Source organism: Oryctolagus cuniculus, chromosome 2 (genome assembly GCF_051225735.1).
Source record: "Oryctolagus cuniculus isolate XC-2025 breed Fujian yellow rabbit chromosome 2, ASM5122573v1, whole genome shotgun sequence".
In the NCBI taxonomy this organism is placed as follows: domain Eukaryota; kingdom Metazoa; phylum Chordata; class Mammalia; order Lagomorpha; family Leporidae; genus Oryctolagus; species Oryctolagus cuniculus.
Genome location: NC_142868.1, coordinates 89808331 through 89820469, shown reverse-complemented (window position 1 = coordinate 89820469; position 12139 = coordinate 89808331). Strand labels below are relative to the sequence as shown.

The following is a 12139-nucleotide window of genomic DNA, read 5'->3' as shown; positions in this document are numbered from 1 at the left end:
ATCTGGATGGAGTTCCCGGCTCCTGACTTCAGTCTGGCCCATTCCTGGCTACTGTAGACATTTGGGAAGTGATCCAGCAGATGAAAGATCTCTCTCTCTCTCTCTCTCTCTCTCTCTCTCTCCCCCCTCCTCCTCCTCTGTGAGTGTGTCATTGTCATATGCCTTTCAAATAAATTTTTAAAAACCTGTTTTTAGCTCATATTCAAACATAATATATAATCTGTCTTATCCCATTTGTGCTGCTGCTACAACAGAGCAGGTACCTTGTGAAGAACAGACATTTATTTTCTCATAATTCCAGAGACGAGGAAACCCAAGGTCAAGGCACCCACCCTCTGATGAGAGCTGCTCTCTGCTTCCAAAATGCACTCTTGAAGGCTGCATCCCGCTAGGGGCCGACACTGCCCCCACGTGGCAGAAGGTGGAAGAGCTAAAGGACCAAACCCAGCTTGCAAGTTTGGCTCAATTCCCAGGGTCAGGGCCCACATAACCCAAACCCTTCTCCCAAGGCAGCCCCCCTCCACACACACTGCTGCACTGGGGGTTGTTTCCCCAACACATGAATTCTGGGGAACACAGTCAGACCGCGGCACCAGATTTCTAAGGTCGGTTTTGGTTAATGTCACCGCTAGAGGTGAGATTTCTTGGAACTGGTTTGAACTAGACCATAGCAGACTAGGAGCTTCAGAGCCAGAATCCTGGAGCATCTTAAGGCTCAAGGTTGGGCCGGGGCTGTGGCGTAGCGGGTAAAGCTGCCGCCTGCAGTGCCAGCATCCCTTATCGATGCTGGTTCAAGACCCGTCTTCTCCACTTCTGATCCAGCTCTCTGCTATGGCCCGGGAAAGCAGTAGAAGATGTCCCAAGTCCTTGGGCCCCTGAACCCACATGGGAGACCTGGAAGAAGCTCCAGCTGTTGCAGCCAATTGGGGAGTGAACCAGCAGATGGAAGACCTCTCTCTCTCTCTCTGCCTCTCCTTCTCTCTGTGTAACTCTGACTTTCAAATAAATAAATCTTTAAAAAAAAAAAAGCCCAAGGCTTTAAAATCTCCTGAATCTGCGTATGCCCTTGAGTCTATCAAAAACCTCACCACTCCACGTTCTTTCACTCCAAATTCTGGCAGAAATTCCTTCTCTGGCTTTCCCAAAGCATTGGAGTTTGCCCCTGGATTTTAACTCAATGTCCTCATTTTTTTTCTTTTATATTTATTTTTTATTTATTTGACAGGCAGAGTTAGGGGGCAGCAGGGAGAGAGAGAGAGATTGAGAGAGAAGGAATCTTCTATCTGCTGGTTCTCTCTCTAAATAGCTGCAACGGCCAGAGCTGGGCCAGGTGAGCATCTTCCGGGTCTCCCAGGTGGGTGCAGGGGCCCAGGCACTTGAACTATCTTCTGCTGCTTTCCCAGGTGCATTAGAAGGGAGCTGGATCAAAGGTGGAGCAGCTGGGACTTGAACTGGTGCCCATATGGGATACCGGCACTGCAGGCGGAGGATTAGCCCGCTGTGTCACAGCAATGGCCCCTCAACGGCCCTCATTTTACAGTTGGGTAAAGGACACTCACACTTCCTTGGGAAGCAGCCCGGGAAAGTAGAATAGAATGTCCTGCTTTCCTGCTACGTAATTTTTCCTTTTAGAGATAGACTTTATACTACAGCCAAAATCAACGGAAAAAGAAGTGGGGAATCCGCGAGTCCCCTAGCGCTTAAGCGCGAGGGTTGTTGGGGATGACAAAAATTTTTAGTCTATTGTACTTGTCCATAAAGGCAGAATGTTCATCCAAATTCAACGCCACCAGTCTGATCCACATCAAACTACGTTGAGGACCGGAGCAGTTTAGCCCAGGATCCTTCTCTCCTAGCTCATGTTCCTATCGGAGTCTAGACAGGCACAGACCGGAAGTGACTCTCAGTCGCGGGGCGGGGCCGGAGCGAAGTACCTATCCCGGCGGCTCTTTGGCCGGAAGAGGAAGGTGCAGCTGTTAAAAGGGTCCCCTTCCAGTTCCAGCCGCGCTGTGGTTGTCGCTGGCTCTCGAGGCGGCGGCGGCGCCAGTTGCGGCGGCGTGTTGTGAGATGCCGGGCGGAGGCCGCTGTCCCGAGTGCGGCTCGGCTGAGCTTGTGGAAGACTCGCACTATTCGCAGAGCCAGCTGGTGTGTTCCGACTGTGGCTGCGTGGTCACTGAGGGGACCCTTACCACCACCTACAGCGACGAGGGCCACCTCCGAGGTACCTGTGCGGGTCCTTGCCTGGGGTCGATGGGGTAGGGGGGGATAGCGCGCGTTCCCTAGCTCCGCGCTCCCTGTCCCGCGCAGCCCTGAATACGGGAGCAGACGGGCTTCTGCAGGCGGCCAGGGACTCCCATTCGCGGGTTCCCCACGCACCCAGGTTCGTCCTGGGTACAACGAACGTTGAATAAACGAAACAGAAACCAGTTCCGCTCGACCTGCCCGGTCTGGTCGTGGTGGACGGTCGTGGGTCAGTTCCTTGCAACTATAGCACGTTAGGGTTAGGGTTAGGGTTACGGTTTGTTTAACCGAAGAGCTTTTCATTGGCACAAATACTCCCTCTTTTTTTTTTCCCCTCCCTTTGCATTGCTTTTCAAATCCCTGACTAGTCCAAAATCCAAAAATCCGCAGCCAGGAAAATTGCTTGGGTTGGGTGTAAAAGAGAGAGACTGAAAAGCTGGTGCTCTTTAGGGAGACTGCTGTGGTACCAGCCTTCCTCGAACTCCGTATCTGAGACTGCTGTGGACGGATTGCGGGCAGGGCAGGGCAGGGGTGGAGAGAGCTGGGCTTGTGTCCCAGTGGGCTAAGCTGCTGCGTGGGACGCCTGCAGCCTGTCCCAGTCCCAGCGACCTACTCTGCATCAGATCCAGCTCCCTGCGAATGCTGCCTGGATGATGGCTCCCGTGCCCGGTCCCTGCTGCTCCTGGGGGAGACCCAGGTGGAGTTCCAGGCTCCTGACCTTAGTCTGGCCCGGCCCTGGCTTGGTGGGCATTTGGGGAGCGAACCGGCAGAGGGACGATCTCTCGCTGTCTCTTTCCGTCTTTGTCTCTGTGTTGCTGTGCCTTCCAAGTAGATGAAAATAAAATCAAAGCTAAGTTTCAGAGCTGCTCGGAGACTGGAATTCTGCCCCTGGCCCTGGTGTGGGTGCGGGAGCGGGGCTGTGATGCGGGAGGGCTGAGCGTGTTGTTTCTTGTCCGTGATCTTGCAGAAGTCACGTATTCTCGGAGCACAGGGGAAAGCGAGCAGGCGAGCCGCAGCCAGCAGCGAGGTGAGAGTCAACCTTCTACGGCGCAGCGGCTGTCACGGGAGCTGCCCCGTGGGCCCCGCCGGCGGCCTCCCTCTCCTGTTTTCAGCATCACTCGTGTCGGGTAGAGTAGAATGGTGGGTGATGAGCAAGGCCGGAGACGGCTCCGAGAGTGGCAGCGCGTCCGTCTAAGTGTTGGGTCTGCTCAGCATGTTCGAGGTTGCCTCGAGGAGCCTGGATCAAACCAGCCTTCAAACGACAGTGGGCTGAAGTGTGACTTCTTGCCACCGAGGTGTTTGCGCCTTTAGAATGACCACAGGGGGGCCGGCGTTGTGGCGTAGCGTGTTAAACTGCCTCCTGTGACACCAGCATCCCGTATGGGTGCCAGTTTGAATCCTGGCTGCTCCGCTTCTGAGCCAGCTCCCTGCTCACATGCTTGGGAAAGTAGCAGAGGATGGCCTAAGTGCCTGGGCTCCTGCACCCACGTGGGAGACCCAGATGAAGCCCCTGGCTTCATCCTGGCCCAGTCCTGGCCATGCAGCCATCTGGGGAGTGAACCAGCAGATGGGAGACCTTTGTCTCTCCGTCTCTCCCACTATGTAACTCTGCCTTTCAAATTAAATAAATAAATAAATATATTTTACTTAAAAAATAAAAGCAGTGGCTTCCCCAGGCGTCGCTCCTGTGGGTGCAGAAAGATCAGTTATGTGTGCATCCGTTATCCGAGGCTAGCTTAGCAGAATATGCCGGGTGCTGCACAGGCGCTCCCGTGCCCGCTCTAACTCCTGCCATGGGTCTCCCAAGGTCTCCGCCGAGTGAGAGACCTGTGCCGCGTTCTGCAGTTGCCACCGACATTTGAGGACACGGCGGTCGCCTACTATCGGCAGGCGTACCGGCACTCCGGCATCCGCGCCGCCAGGCTGCAGAAGAAGGAGGTGCTGGTTGGGTGCTGCGTCCTCATCACCTGCCGGCAGCATAACTGGCCGCTCACCATGGGGACCATCTGCACCCTGCTCTACGCAGACCTGGACGTGTTTTCCAGCACCTACCTGCAGATGGTGAAGCTGCTGGGGCTGGACGTGCCGTCCCTGTGCCTGGCAGACTTGGTGAAGACCTACTGTAGCAGGTGCCTGGGGCGGGGTGGGGCGGGGCAGGTCCCGAGACCTGAAGTCCTGCCTGTGGCTGTCTTTGACCACAGCCCACCTAAAAGGGCGTGGGAGGAAAACATCCTGTACCGTGCCTGCTACTAGGGGGGGCTGACAGCACTGTGCGTTTCTAGAGTGCTGTGCTTTTCAAACCTCTCTGCCTCCCCAGCAACCTAATGACATAGGACGCGTGGGTGTTAGCCTTGGCACAGGGCTGCTCGGGGCTGCGTGCGGCAGCCTGGGCTCGGCGGGTTGTCTGCCAGTGCAGCCCAGCAGGCGTCGGTTCGTACCAGGTTAGAGACGGAGCCTGCCTTCTTGGGAAGCGGCCCTGTTGTTTTCCAAGGGCACTGGTGGATTTGAAGCGTGGTTACTCCCTAGCTGGGTGACTGTGGGCCAACTTTTCAGCTATAGGCACGCGAAACAGGGAGTGTGTTTGCTTACGTCAGGGCTGGGCAGAGCCATATTTATAAAACGTTTGCGGGCTGAACAGAATGTTCGCCTGCTGATGACTGAACCTGGAGGCCAGCCCGTGGTTGTCCTGGGAGGGCTGGACCAAGGGATGTCGCAGGCCTCATGGGCCCTGCGGGCTGGCCCTTCCCCGCACCTGGTGTAGATGAAGCGAGTGCGTTGGAAAGCACTCACGATGCCTGGCGTTGGTCTGCCTTTCGCCTAACGAGAGAAGACAGCCTGTTTGTTCTCAGCACCCTCACCTCGCTGCCCAGTGAGCGCGAGCGGCCCCGGGAGGACGGGAGCGGCCCCATCTTGAATGGCCCGCCTTTCCTCACTCAGCCCCGCAGGCCTGACCCTCCCTGTGGTTGTTTCAGCTTTAAACTGTTCCAGGCCTCCGCCTCCGTGCCGGCCAAATATGTGGAGGACAAGGAGAAGATGCTGGCGCGAACTCTGCAGCTGGTGGAGCTGGCGAACGAGACGTGGCTGGTGACCGGGCGGCACCCCCTGCCTGTCATCACGGCGGCCACGTTCCTGGCCTGGCAGTCGCTGCGGCCCTCGGGTCGGCTGACGTGCTCCCTGGCCCGGTTTTGTAAACTGGCGAGCGTGGACCTGCCCTACCCTGCCTCCTCCCGCCTGCAGGAGCTGCTGGCTGTGCTGCTGCGGATGGCCGGGCAGCTGGCCTGGCTGCAGGTCCTGAAACTCGACAAGCGGTCCGTGGTGAAACACATCGGGGACCTCCTGCAGCACCGCCACACGCTGGTCCGGGCGGCCTTCCGGGACGGAGCTGCGGAAGCGGAGGCCCGGGAGCCGGGGCGGCAGGGGCCAGAGCAAGGACAGGGCGAAGAGGCGGCGGCGGCGGCGGGTAGCTCCTCGGGTCTGCCTCAGCGGAAGCGGCCAGCCAGTCCTGTCCCCCTGCTTCCCCCCTGCATGCTGAAGCCCCCCAAGCGGATCCCTCCCACCCCATCGGTGTCCACGGTCACTGGAGATGAGGACATTTCTGATAGTGAGATAGAGCAGTATCTGCGCACCCCCCAGGAAGTGCGGGAGTTTCAGAGAGCCCAGGCTGCGAGCCAGGCCGCCGGGCGTGTCCCCAACCCGCCCTGACACACAGCCATGGCGGGACAGGAGCCGGGGCCGCCTCACCTCGTCCCATCGCAGCTTGGTGATGGGCCTGTCTTCTGGGGAAGTGAGTGTCTGTGAGCACACAGGCGCTGTTTGTCGTTGGAAGGGACGAGAGGGGCTCAGAGTAGGAGTCAGGAGTGCAGGGAGGGCTCGGGAGGAGTGCTCCCTATCCGTTGGTGCCGGGTGCGAGTTGTGTCTGCCCCTGGCCTGTGGATGCCTTTCTCTTCAGCGGTTGGGGACGTGTCAGTCCCTCGCTCCCGGTTTGAGTTGGACTCGGTGCTCCTGAGGTTTCTAGAGGCCCAGCGGGGCGTCCCTGCTGCCTGTGGAGCAGTCGGCATTGCCGGGGCGCCGGCATCGGCCCTCGGAGCAGCAGGAGCCGGGGGTTCTGGGGCCCATGTCCTTTCCCAGGCATCGGCGGGTTTGTGTGTGTGGTGTCATGAGATCCTGGGTCTCATAACAAAAGGACTGTGGGTACACTAAGGTTATAGCTTAAAGGGCTTTGCAAACCTTTAATATATTAAAACAAGAGGCATCTGCTAGAAAACATTCTATTGTATAAAACTTGAGCCTTTAAAAACATGTTTTCTTTGGCACTTTTCATTGCCTCCCTCCCCTTTCCCCAGCGTATTGCAAAAAGCTCTCCAGTGCTAAGGCATTGGCAGGGTATGTAAACAGCAGCCAGCATGTGTGGAAGAATAATACAAAGCTTTTTTTTTTTTTTTTCCTTCTAATAGTCTGTGCAGCAAGCATAAATAACAGGACCCATTCCAGCGGGCATGGGCCTCCTCCCCTGCCCGCGTCCTCTTTCACTTGGTGATCGGGCCGGCTTGACACGGAGGCCGGGAGGGGACCCGGCCCGCCCCTGGGTTTCCAACCGCTCCTCACAAGGACACCATTTGGTCCTGTGGTAAAAGGGTGGGAAAAACATGAGTGCTGGTGTTGAACAGTGGCGAAGGCACAGTCCCTGCTGAGCAGGGGTGGGGGGGACCCCAGCGGCTGCCTCAGGGCCTCTGTGAGTCGGGACACTTCGTGGCATCCGGCAGGCTCCGCTGGTAGAGCCAGAGATGGAGCTTCCGGTACAGCCTCCCAGAGGCAAGGACGCTCTTCCTTCACGCCGCGGCGGTGCGGGCCCGGGTGAGACTTGGGTCTCGCCGACTGGCCCAAGAGCTTCAGCCTTCGTGGTGCAGCTCTTCCTCCGAGCATCCGTCGTGGTGTGACAGTCCTGCCGGGACCCCAGGACGGTTCCCTCGGGTCATGGCGGGCACCAGGCAGGCTCGGCTCCCAGGAGTAGGGCCGCCCCTGTCTCGCCGGGCTCTGAGCTCTGCTGTGTAGTTTGTGGGCCTCTCCTCTGGGAAGCGTGCCTCAGCCCCAGCTGTGCCCTTTCCCACCTGCCCTCCCTACAGGACTGGTTGGTCCCCAGTCCTGCCGCCCTCCCCTCTTGCATAGTTAGTCTGAAAAGCAGCACCTGGTCCCCTCCCATTGGTCCTAGTCACCTGGCTCCTTGCTAGGCTGGCTCCCTTTGCCAGAAGCTGGGGAGAAGCCATGCCCTAAGCGGCCGACCTGCAGAGGGAGGCGGTGAGCGGACAACCCAGTCCCCAGCGTCCCTGGTCATCTGTGCTTTTCCTGGTAGGGTTGATGTCAGGGGTGGGGGGTGGGGGTGCTGAGGCAGGAGCCTTCTTGGGCTGGGCCTCCCTGGCAGGGTACCCCTAGCTTGACTGTCCAAATTGGCCTGAGCTGGACGGAAACAGGTTATGTGTGTTTCTGGGATTGTCTGTCGCTGCAGCAGGGGCATGGCCTTCAGGACAAGTGACCAGCCTCTGCCTTTCTCCTTTTCCCCAGCCTGCCAGGGCTACAGGTGAGCACCCATGGGCACCTGGGCCGCAGTGGGAGGGGCTCAGCCCGTGCGGCCAGCCTGTCCTAATGCATGGCCCACGCCCACCCTAGACGGTGGTCTCACTCTTCCAGAGGCCCGTCTTCATGCAGGCGCCCCCAGCAGCCTCCGCCCCCGTCACATTGACGTCGTCATACTTGCCCCCCTTGGGGGCGCCATTGAGGCTAGCGGTGTGCAGCGGGTACGAGCGGCGCTTGCTCTCCTTCTCCAACGCGCCGCCACCGCCGCCGCCCCTGAGGTTGTCGCGACTGGCACTGCGGTGCTGGCCCGGCCGGCCCAGGTCGGGGAGCGGCGCGGCGCTCGTGTCGCTGCCCTCGGACGGCGTGAGCGCCGGCTCGCCCTCCCGCTGCAGGCCGGCGCCCGGGCTGTTGCGGCTGCTGCCTGCGTAGCTGTCAGACGGGCTGTTGTGCAGGCTGCCGCTCTCGCTGGACAGCAGCTCAGGCACTGCACCCCCGCGCAGGGCTTTGAGCCGGTTCTTGCCGCCGGCTTCCGCGGCGCGGTGCCCCTTGGCCCGGCTCTTGTGCGCTCGGCGGCCGTGGTGCAAGTTGTTGGAGTGGCGGGGAGCGAGGCTCCCCCGTGAGCCCACTGGCTCTGGTTCCCCTTCCCCGCACACCGCCACGCCCGCCTCGCATGCCTGGCTCTGCGCCAGCTGCAGGTTGGTGAGCTTGCAGGGACCCGGGGGCGCGCCGGCGCTGCAGCCGCTCGGGGAGGACTTCAGCGAGCCTGCGGGCCCCTCTCCCGGCACCGGGGATCCATCTTCTGGGGCGGCGGACAGGGTCCGAGCAGGGCCGTGGGAGGCCGCGGGCAAGGCAGGCGGGCAGCAGGCGCGCCAGGAGGCCCTCACATCCCTGCGCCTGGCACAGTGGTGGGTGAAGACGAAGAGGCCCAGGGCCGAGGCCGCCACCCCGTACAGGCAGCTGCACACCACGCGGGGCAGCCAGCGCTGCGACACGGCCAGAGCCCCACAGGCCCACATGGCTAGGTAGAGGAAATGCGTGGTCACCAGCGCCCCAAGCTGCACCCCTGGAGAATAGAGGCCGTCGCTGTCCGGGGGCGCAGGGGTCACCACCCCTGTGCTCCCGGTTGCCAGAAGGGAGCCCGAGTCACTCAGGAGGGCGCCGCTGCTCCTGAGCCGTGCGGAACCTCTCAGCTCCTCCCCAGGCTCCGCGGACAGCCTGCTGCCAGCGGCCTTTGCGCTGTGTGCGGGAGGCCCCCGCAAGCGCAGCCCTGCGCACAGGAAGTAGATCCAAGTGATGAGCAGAATCAAAGCCACGGGGATGTAGAAGGCTCCAAGGCTCGGACGCCACACCAGCCAGCAGCTGAGGGAGATACGGGCAGGGCGTCAGGGAGGGGGTGTGGGATGCGGGCTATGGGAGTGGAGACAGACGCTGGCTTGTGGGCGTGGGTGTGGGTGGGTCACCGGCGGGGTGGACCCCGGCCGGTTGTCCCGCCAGGGCAGGAGTGCTCACTAGGGACTGTGGTCGCGGTAGTTGTGGATGTTGACAGCTGCAGTGACGCCACAGATGATGAGTGGGATTCCTCCGGCAATCAGGTAGAACCTGGGGGTCAGAGAGGCACCCTTGACCTGGAGGCGTCTCGGCGCCACGATCTTTGCCCTTTGACTCTGTCAGGGCTGCCAGGCCCCCTGCAGAGCAGACCCAGCTTGTTCTGGGGCCAAGACCATTCTAAGGGATGGCGTTCTCTCTGACCCCAAACAGCGCAGGCGTCAGGAGCGCCACTCGGTTCTCAGACCCCTGCCCCATGCCCTTTTGGACTCACTGCCTTTCCTGGCCTTGTCAAGCCCAAGAAGCCTGCAGGATGCACCCCTCCCCCACCCCCAGCCTTGGGTAACCCGGCAGCACCCAGGGCTTGCCTCTTCTGGCTTGGGAGAGTGATGTCCTCAGACTCGGGGCCACCCCTCTCCCACAGCGAAACACGTACCGGAGCATGGGTCGGGGAGCAGGCAGGGCAGGGTCCCCGTCCTGTGAAGGGGGCGGCCTCCAGGTGAGCTCCTTGTGGAGGACTCGGGCCTTCACTCCCATCCAGAGCAGTGTGGACAGAGAGGAGTAGTGCAGAGTGATGCCCACCTGCAGGGTCAGCACCGAGGCTGGGGGACTGGGCCGCTGCTCCCGGCATTCCCCCAGCACTCTGCCTCTCGCAGTACTTCCCGCCTGCACCCCCACGGCTCGTTCTCTCTGCAGAGTGATGGCGCTGGGCCCCTCTGCGGAGCCTCACTTTTCCTCCCGTGCATCTCCCTGCCCCACCCCAACCCCCAGTCGCCTCTGCTCACCGCCTGGCAGGCCATCTGGTAGTTGGTGAGCGTGATGCCTCCCGCAAACACGGCCGAGGTCATGGCCATGTGGAAGCACAGGTTCAGCAGCATGTGCCAGCTCTTCCGGGACACGTGGATGCAGCTGCCCCAGAGACAGCCTGAGGTCAGGCCCACGGGGGTCCCAGGCCCACCGGGACAGCAGAGGGGCGAGGCCACGAACGGATGGCTGTTGGTGTGCACGTGCCCACATGCAGCAGAGGCCGTGGACATGAAGTCCTCAACTCCCCAGGTGTGTTTCCAACCCCAGAACCTTCACCAAAAAGCATGCTAACAAGAGCCTGAGGGTATCACGTGGGCCCCGCCAGTCCTTGGGGCGACCCACTGCCTGTCCCCACGCCCGCCCTCCCTACAGGAGCGCCCACCTGTGGTTGAGGATGTAGGTGATGATGGTGGAGAAGAGGCAGAGCAGCAGCAGGGCCGTGCAGGGGTACACGACTGGATGCAGCCCCACTCCAGGGCCCCCTGCTTCCCTGGGGAAAGCACTCAGCTCCTGGGGGAGGGGCAGGGAGGGGAAGTAAGCAGCCTGCACGCCTTGCCAGCGCCCTGGGTTGGAGTTCTGCTTCCTGAGCCCTGCCGGCCCCCGTCCTGAGCTGTGGAGCCTCGTCCATCCTGGCGGGCAAGGGTGTCAGCACCGGGCGTCCACGCTCAGGAAGTCGGCCTTAGGGAGCAGGAGTCCACTGCCGCCTTCCCCGTCCCAGTCCCCGGCCCTTTCTGGAAACTTCTCAGACATGAGGACAGAGCGGGAAGCTCTGTCCTCTGACACTGCTGCCTGCCTGCTCAGAGTCTGCGAAAGTTGGGTACAGAATGGGATGCGAGAGGGGGCTGAGACAGCGGAGATCTGTTCTCAGGTAGTTTTAGTCACACCGTGGACCCTGGTCCCCGTGTCGTGGAGCAGTGGGTTAAGCCACTGCCTGTGGCGCTGGCATCCCACATCAGTGCCAGTTCCAGCCCCGGCTGCTCCACTTCCGAACCAGCCCCCTACTAATGGCTTGGGAAAGCAGCAGAAGATGGCCCAAGTGTCTGGGCCCCTGCCACCCACACAGGAAACCCAGAAGCAGCTCCTGGCTCTTAGCTTCAGCTTGGCCCAGCCCCAGCTGTTGCAGCCATTTGGGGAGTGAACCAGCGAATACAAGATCTCTCCCTCTCTCTGTAACTCTGCCTTTCCAATAAATAAATAATCCTTAAAAAAAAAAAAAAAAAAAAACCTGACTCTGGGTCCCAGGAAGTGCAGGCTGTGGAGGCCAGGCTGGGTAGTTCCAGATCATCTCTCTCCCTGGCTTCACCTGAAAGGTGTGGCCCGGACCAGAGGCCAGGTCCCCCCACGTCCCGCCAGCTGAGGCTGCATCTGCGTGGGGCTGCTGTCCTTTATTTCCCCGTGGCCACAGGGCACCCACACATCCCCTGCACATGCTCAGTGGCCCCTTGTTTCCCGCCTCCCAAAACTCCCTCTCCCCCGGCCCTCTGCCGTACTCACCATGAGCACGGCCACGTTGCCCAGGTGCTGGCAATGCAGGGAGCTGACATTGGGCTGGCTGGAGCGGAGCTGGCAGCCCTCAGAGCTCCAGCCCCCGGACCCCTCCTGGCTCCACCAGGCCGCCACGGGCTCGACACCCTCGGCCCAGTGCCGCAGCGAGACGGCCACGGGCTCCGTCAGGTTTCCCACGCCGCAGCCACCTGTCGAAGCCACACGGAGACACAGCAGGCCATCAGGGAGGCTGGCGAGGGGGCGGGACAGCAAAACAGCTGCTGTGCTAGGTGGGCAGAGTTAGAGGCAGGGCTGGGAGGCTGGGCAGAGCGGTGTGGGGGCATCTGGCAAACAGAAGGTCAAGGACAGGCCCAGGCATGGGGGGAGTGGACGGGCTCACTGATGGGGAGAGGGCAAGGCAGGCTTCTGGGGTTGGGCTGCAGCTGCGTCCATCTAGGCTCTGAGCGAGGTGCTGGTGCAACATGGCATG

General features: G+C 60.9%; 2 protein-coding genes across 6 annotated transcripts in view; one reads left to right on the top strand and one right to left on the bottom strand.

Annotated features, from left to right (window-relative positions):
- The first annotated feature begins 1958 nt into the window (after positions 1-1958).
- BRF2 (BRF2 general transcription factor IIIB subunit) lies at positions 1959-6540 on the top strand. The gene is made up of 4 exons (XM_002720786.6): positions 1959-2221; positions 3209-3268; positions 4049-4370; positions 5214-6540. The coding sequence occupies exons 1-4, from the start codon at positions 2068-2070 to the stop codon at positions 5941-5943; spliced, it is 1266 nt and encodes a 421-aa protein (XP_002720832.4). The 5' UTR covers positions 1959-2067; the 3' UTR covers positions 5944-6540.
- The window catches only part of ADGRA2 (adhesion G protein-coupled receptor A2), a 36004-nt gene continuing 30308 nt past the window's right edge, over positions 6444-12139 (bottom strand). Inside the window, exons 14-19 of one of the 5 annotated variants that reach the window (XM_051832363.3) lie at positions 11659-11858; positions 10547-10674; positions 10143-10350; positions 9794-9939; positions 9322-9411; positions 6444-9171 (exon numbers count right to left, since the gene is read on the bottom strand). In XM_051832363.3, coding sequence (XP_051688323.3) covers positions 7902-9171; positions 9322-9411; positions 9794-9939; positions 10143-10350; positions 10547-10674; positions 11659-11858 — 2042 coding nt within the window. In that variant the 3' untranslated portion in view covers positions 6444-7901. Of the gene's footprint in view, positions 9172-9321; positions 9412-9793; positions 9940-10142; positions 10351-10546; positions 10675-11658; positions 11859-12139 lie in introns of those variants that run through there. The other 4 variants (XM_051832364.3, XM_089325892.1, XM_089325893.1 and 1 more) reach the window with 4 other exon arrangements.

Bases quoted from the DNA above. Each gene is read 5' to 3' on its own strand.
- BRF2 (XM_002720786.6), top strand. From the start codon at position 2,068: ATGCCGGGCGGAGGCCGCTGTCCCGAGTGCGGCTCGGCTGAGCTTGTG. The intron at 3,269-4,048 runs GTGAGAGTCAAC...GGGTCTCCCAAG, and splicing joins GAGCCGCAGCCAGCAGCGAG to GTCTCCGCCGAGTGAGAGAC. The intron at 4,371-5,213 runs GTGCCTGGGGCG...TGGTTGTTTCAG, and splicing joins GTGAAGACCTACTGTAGCAG to CTTTAAACTGTTCCAGGCCT.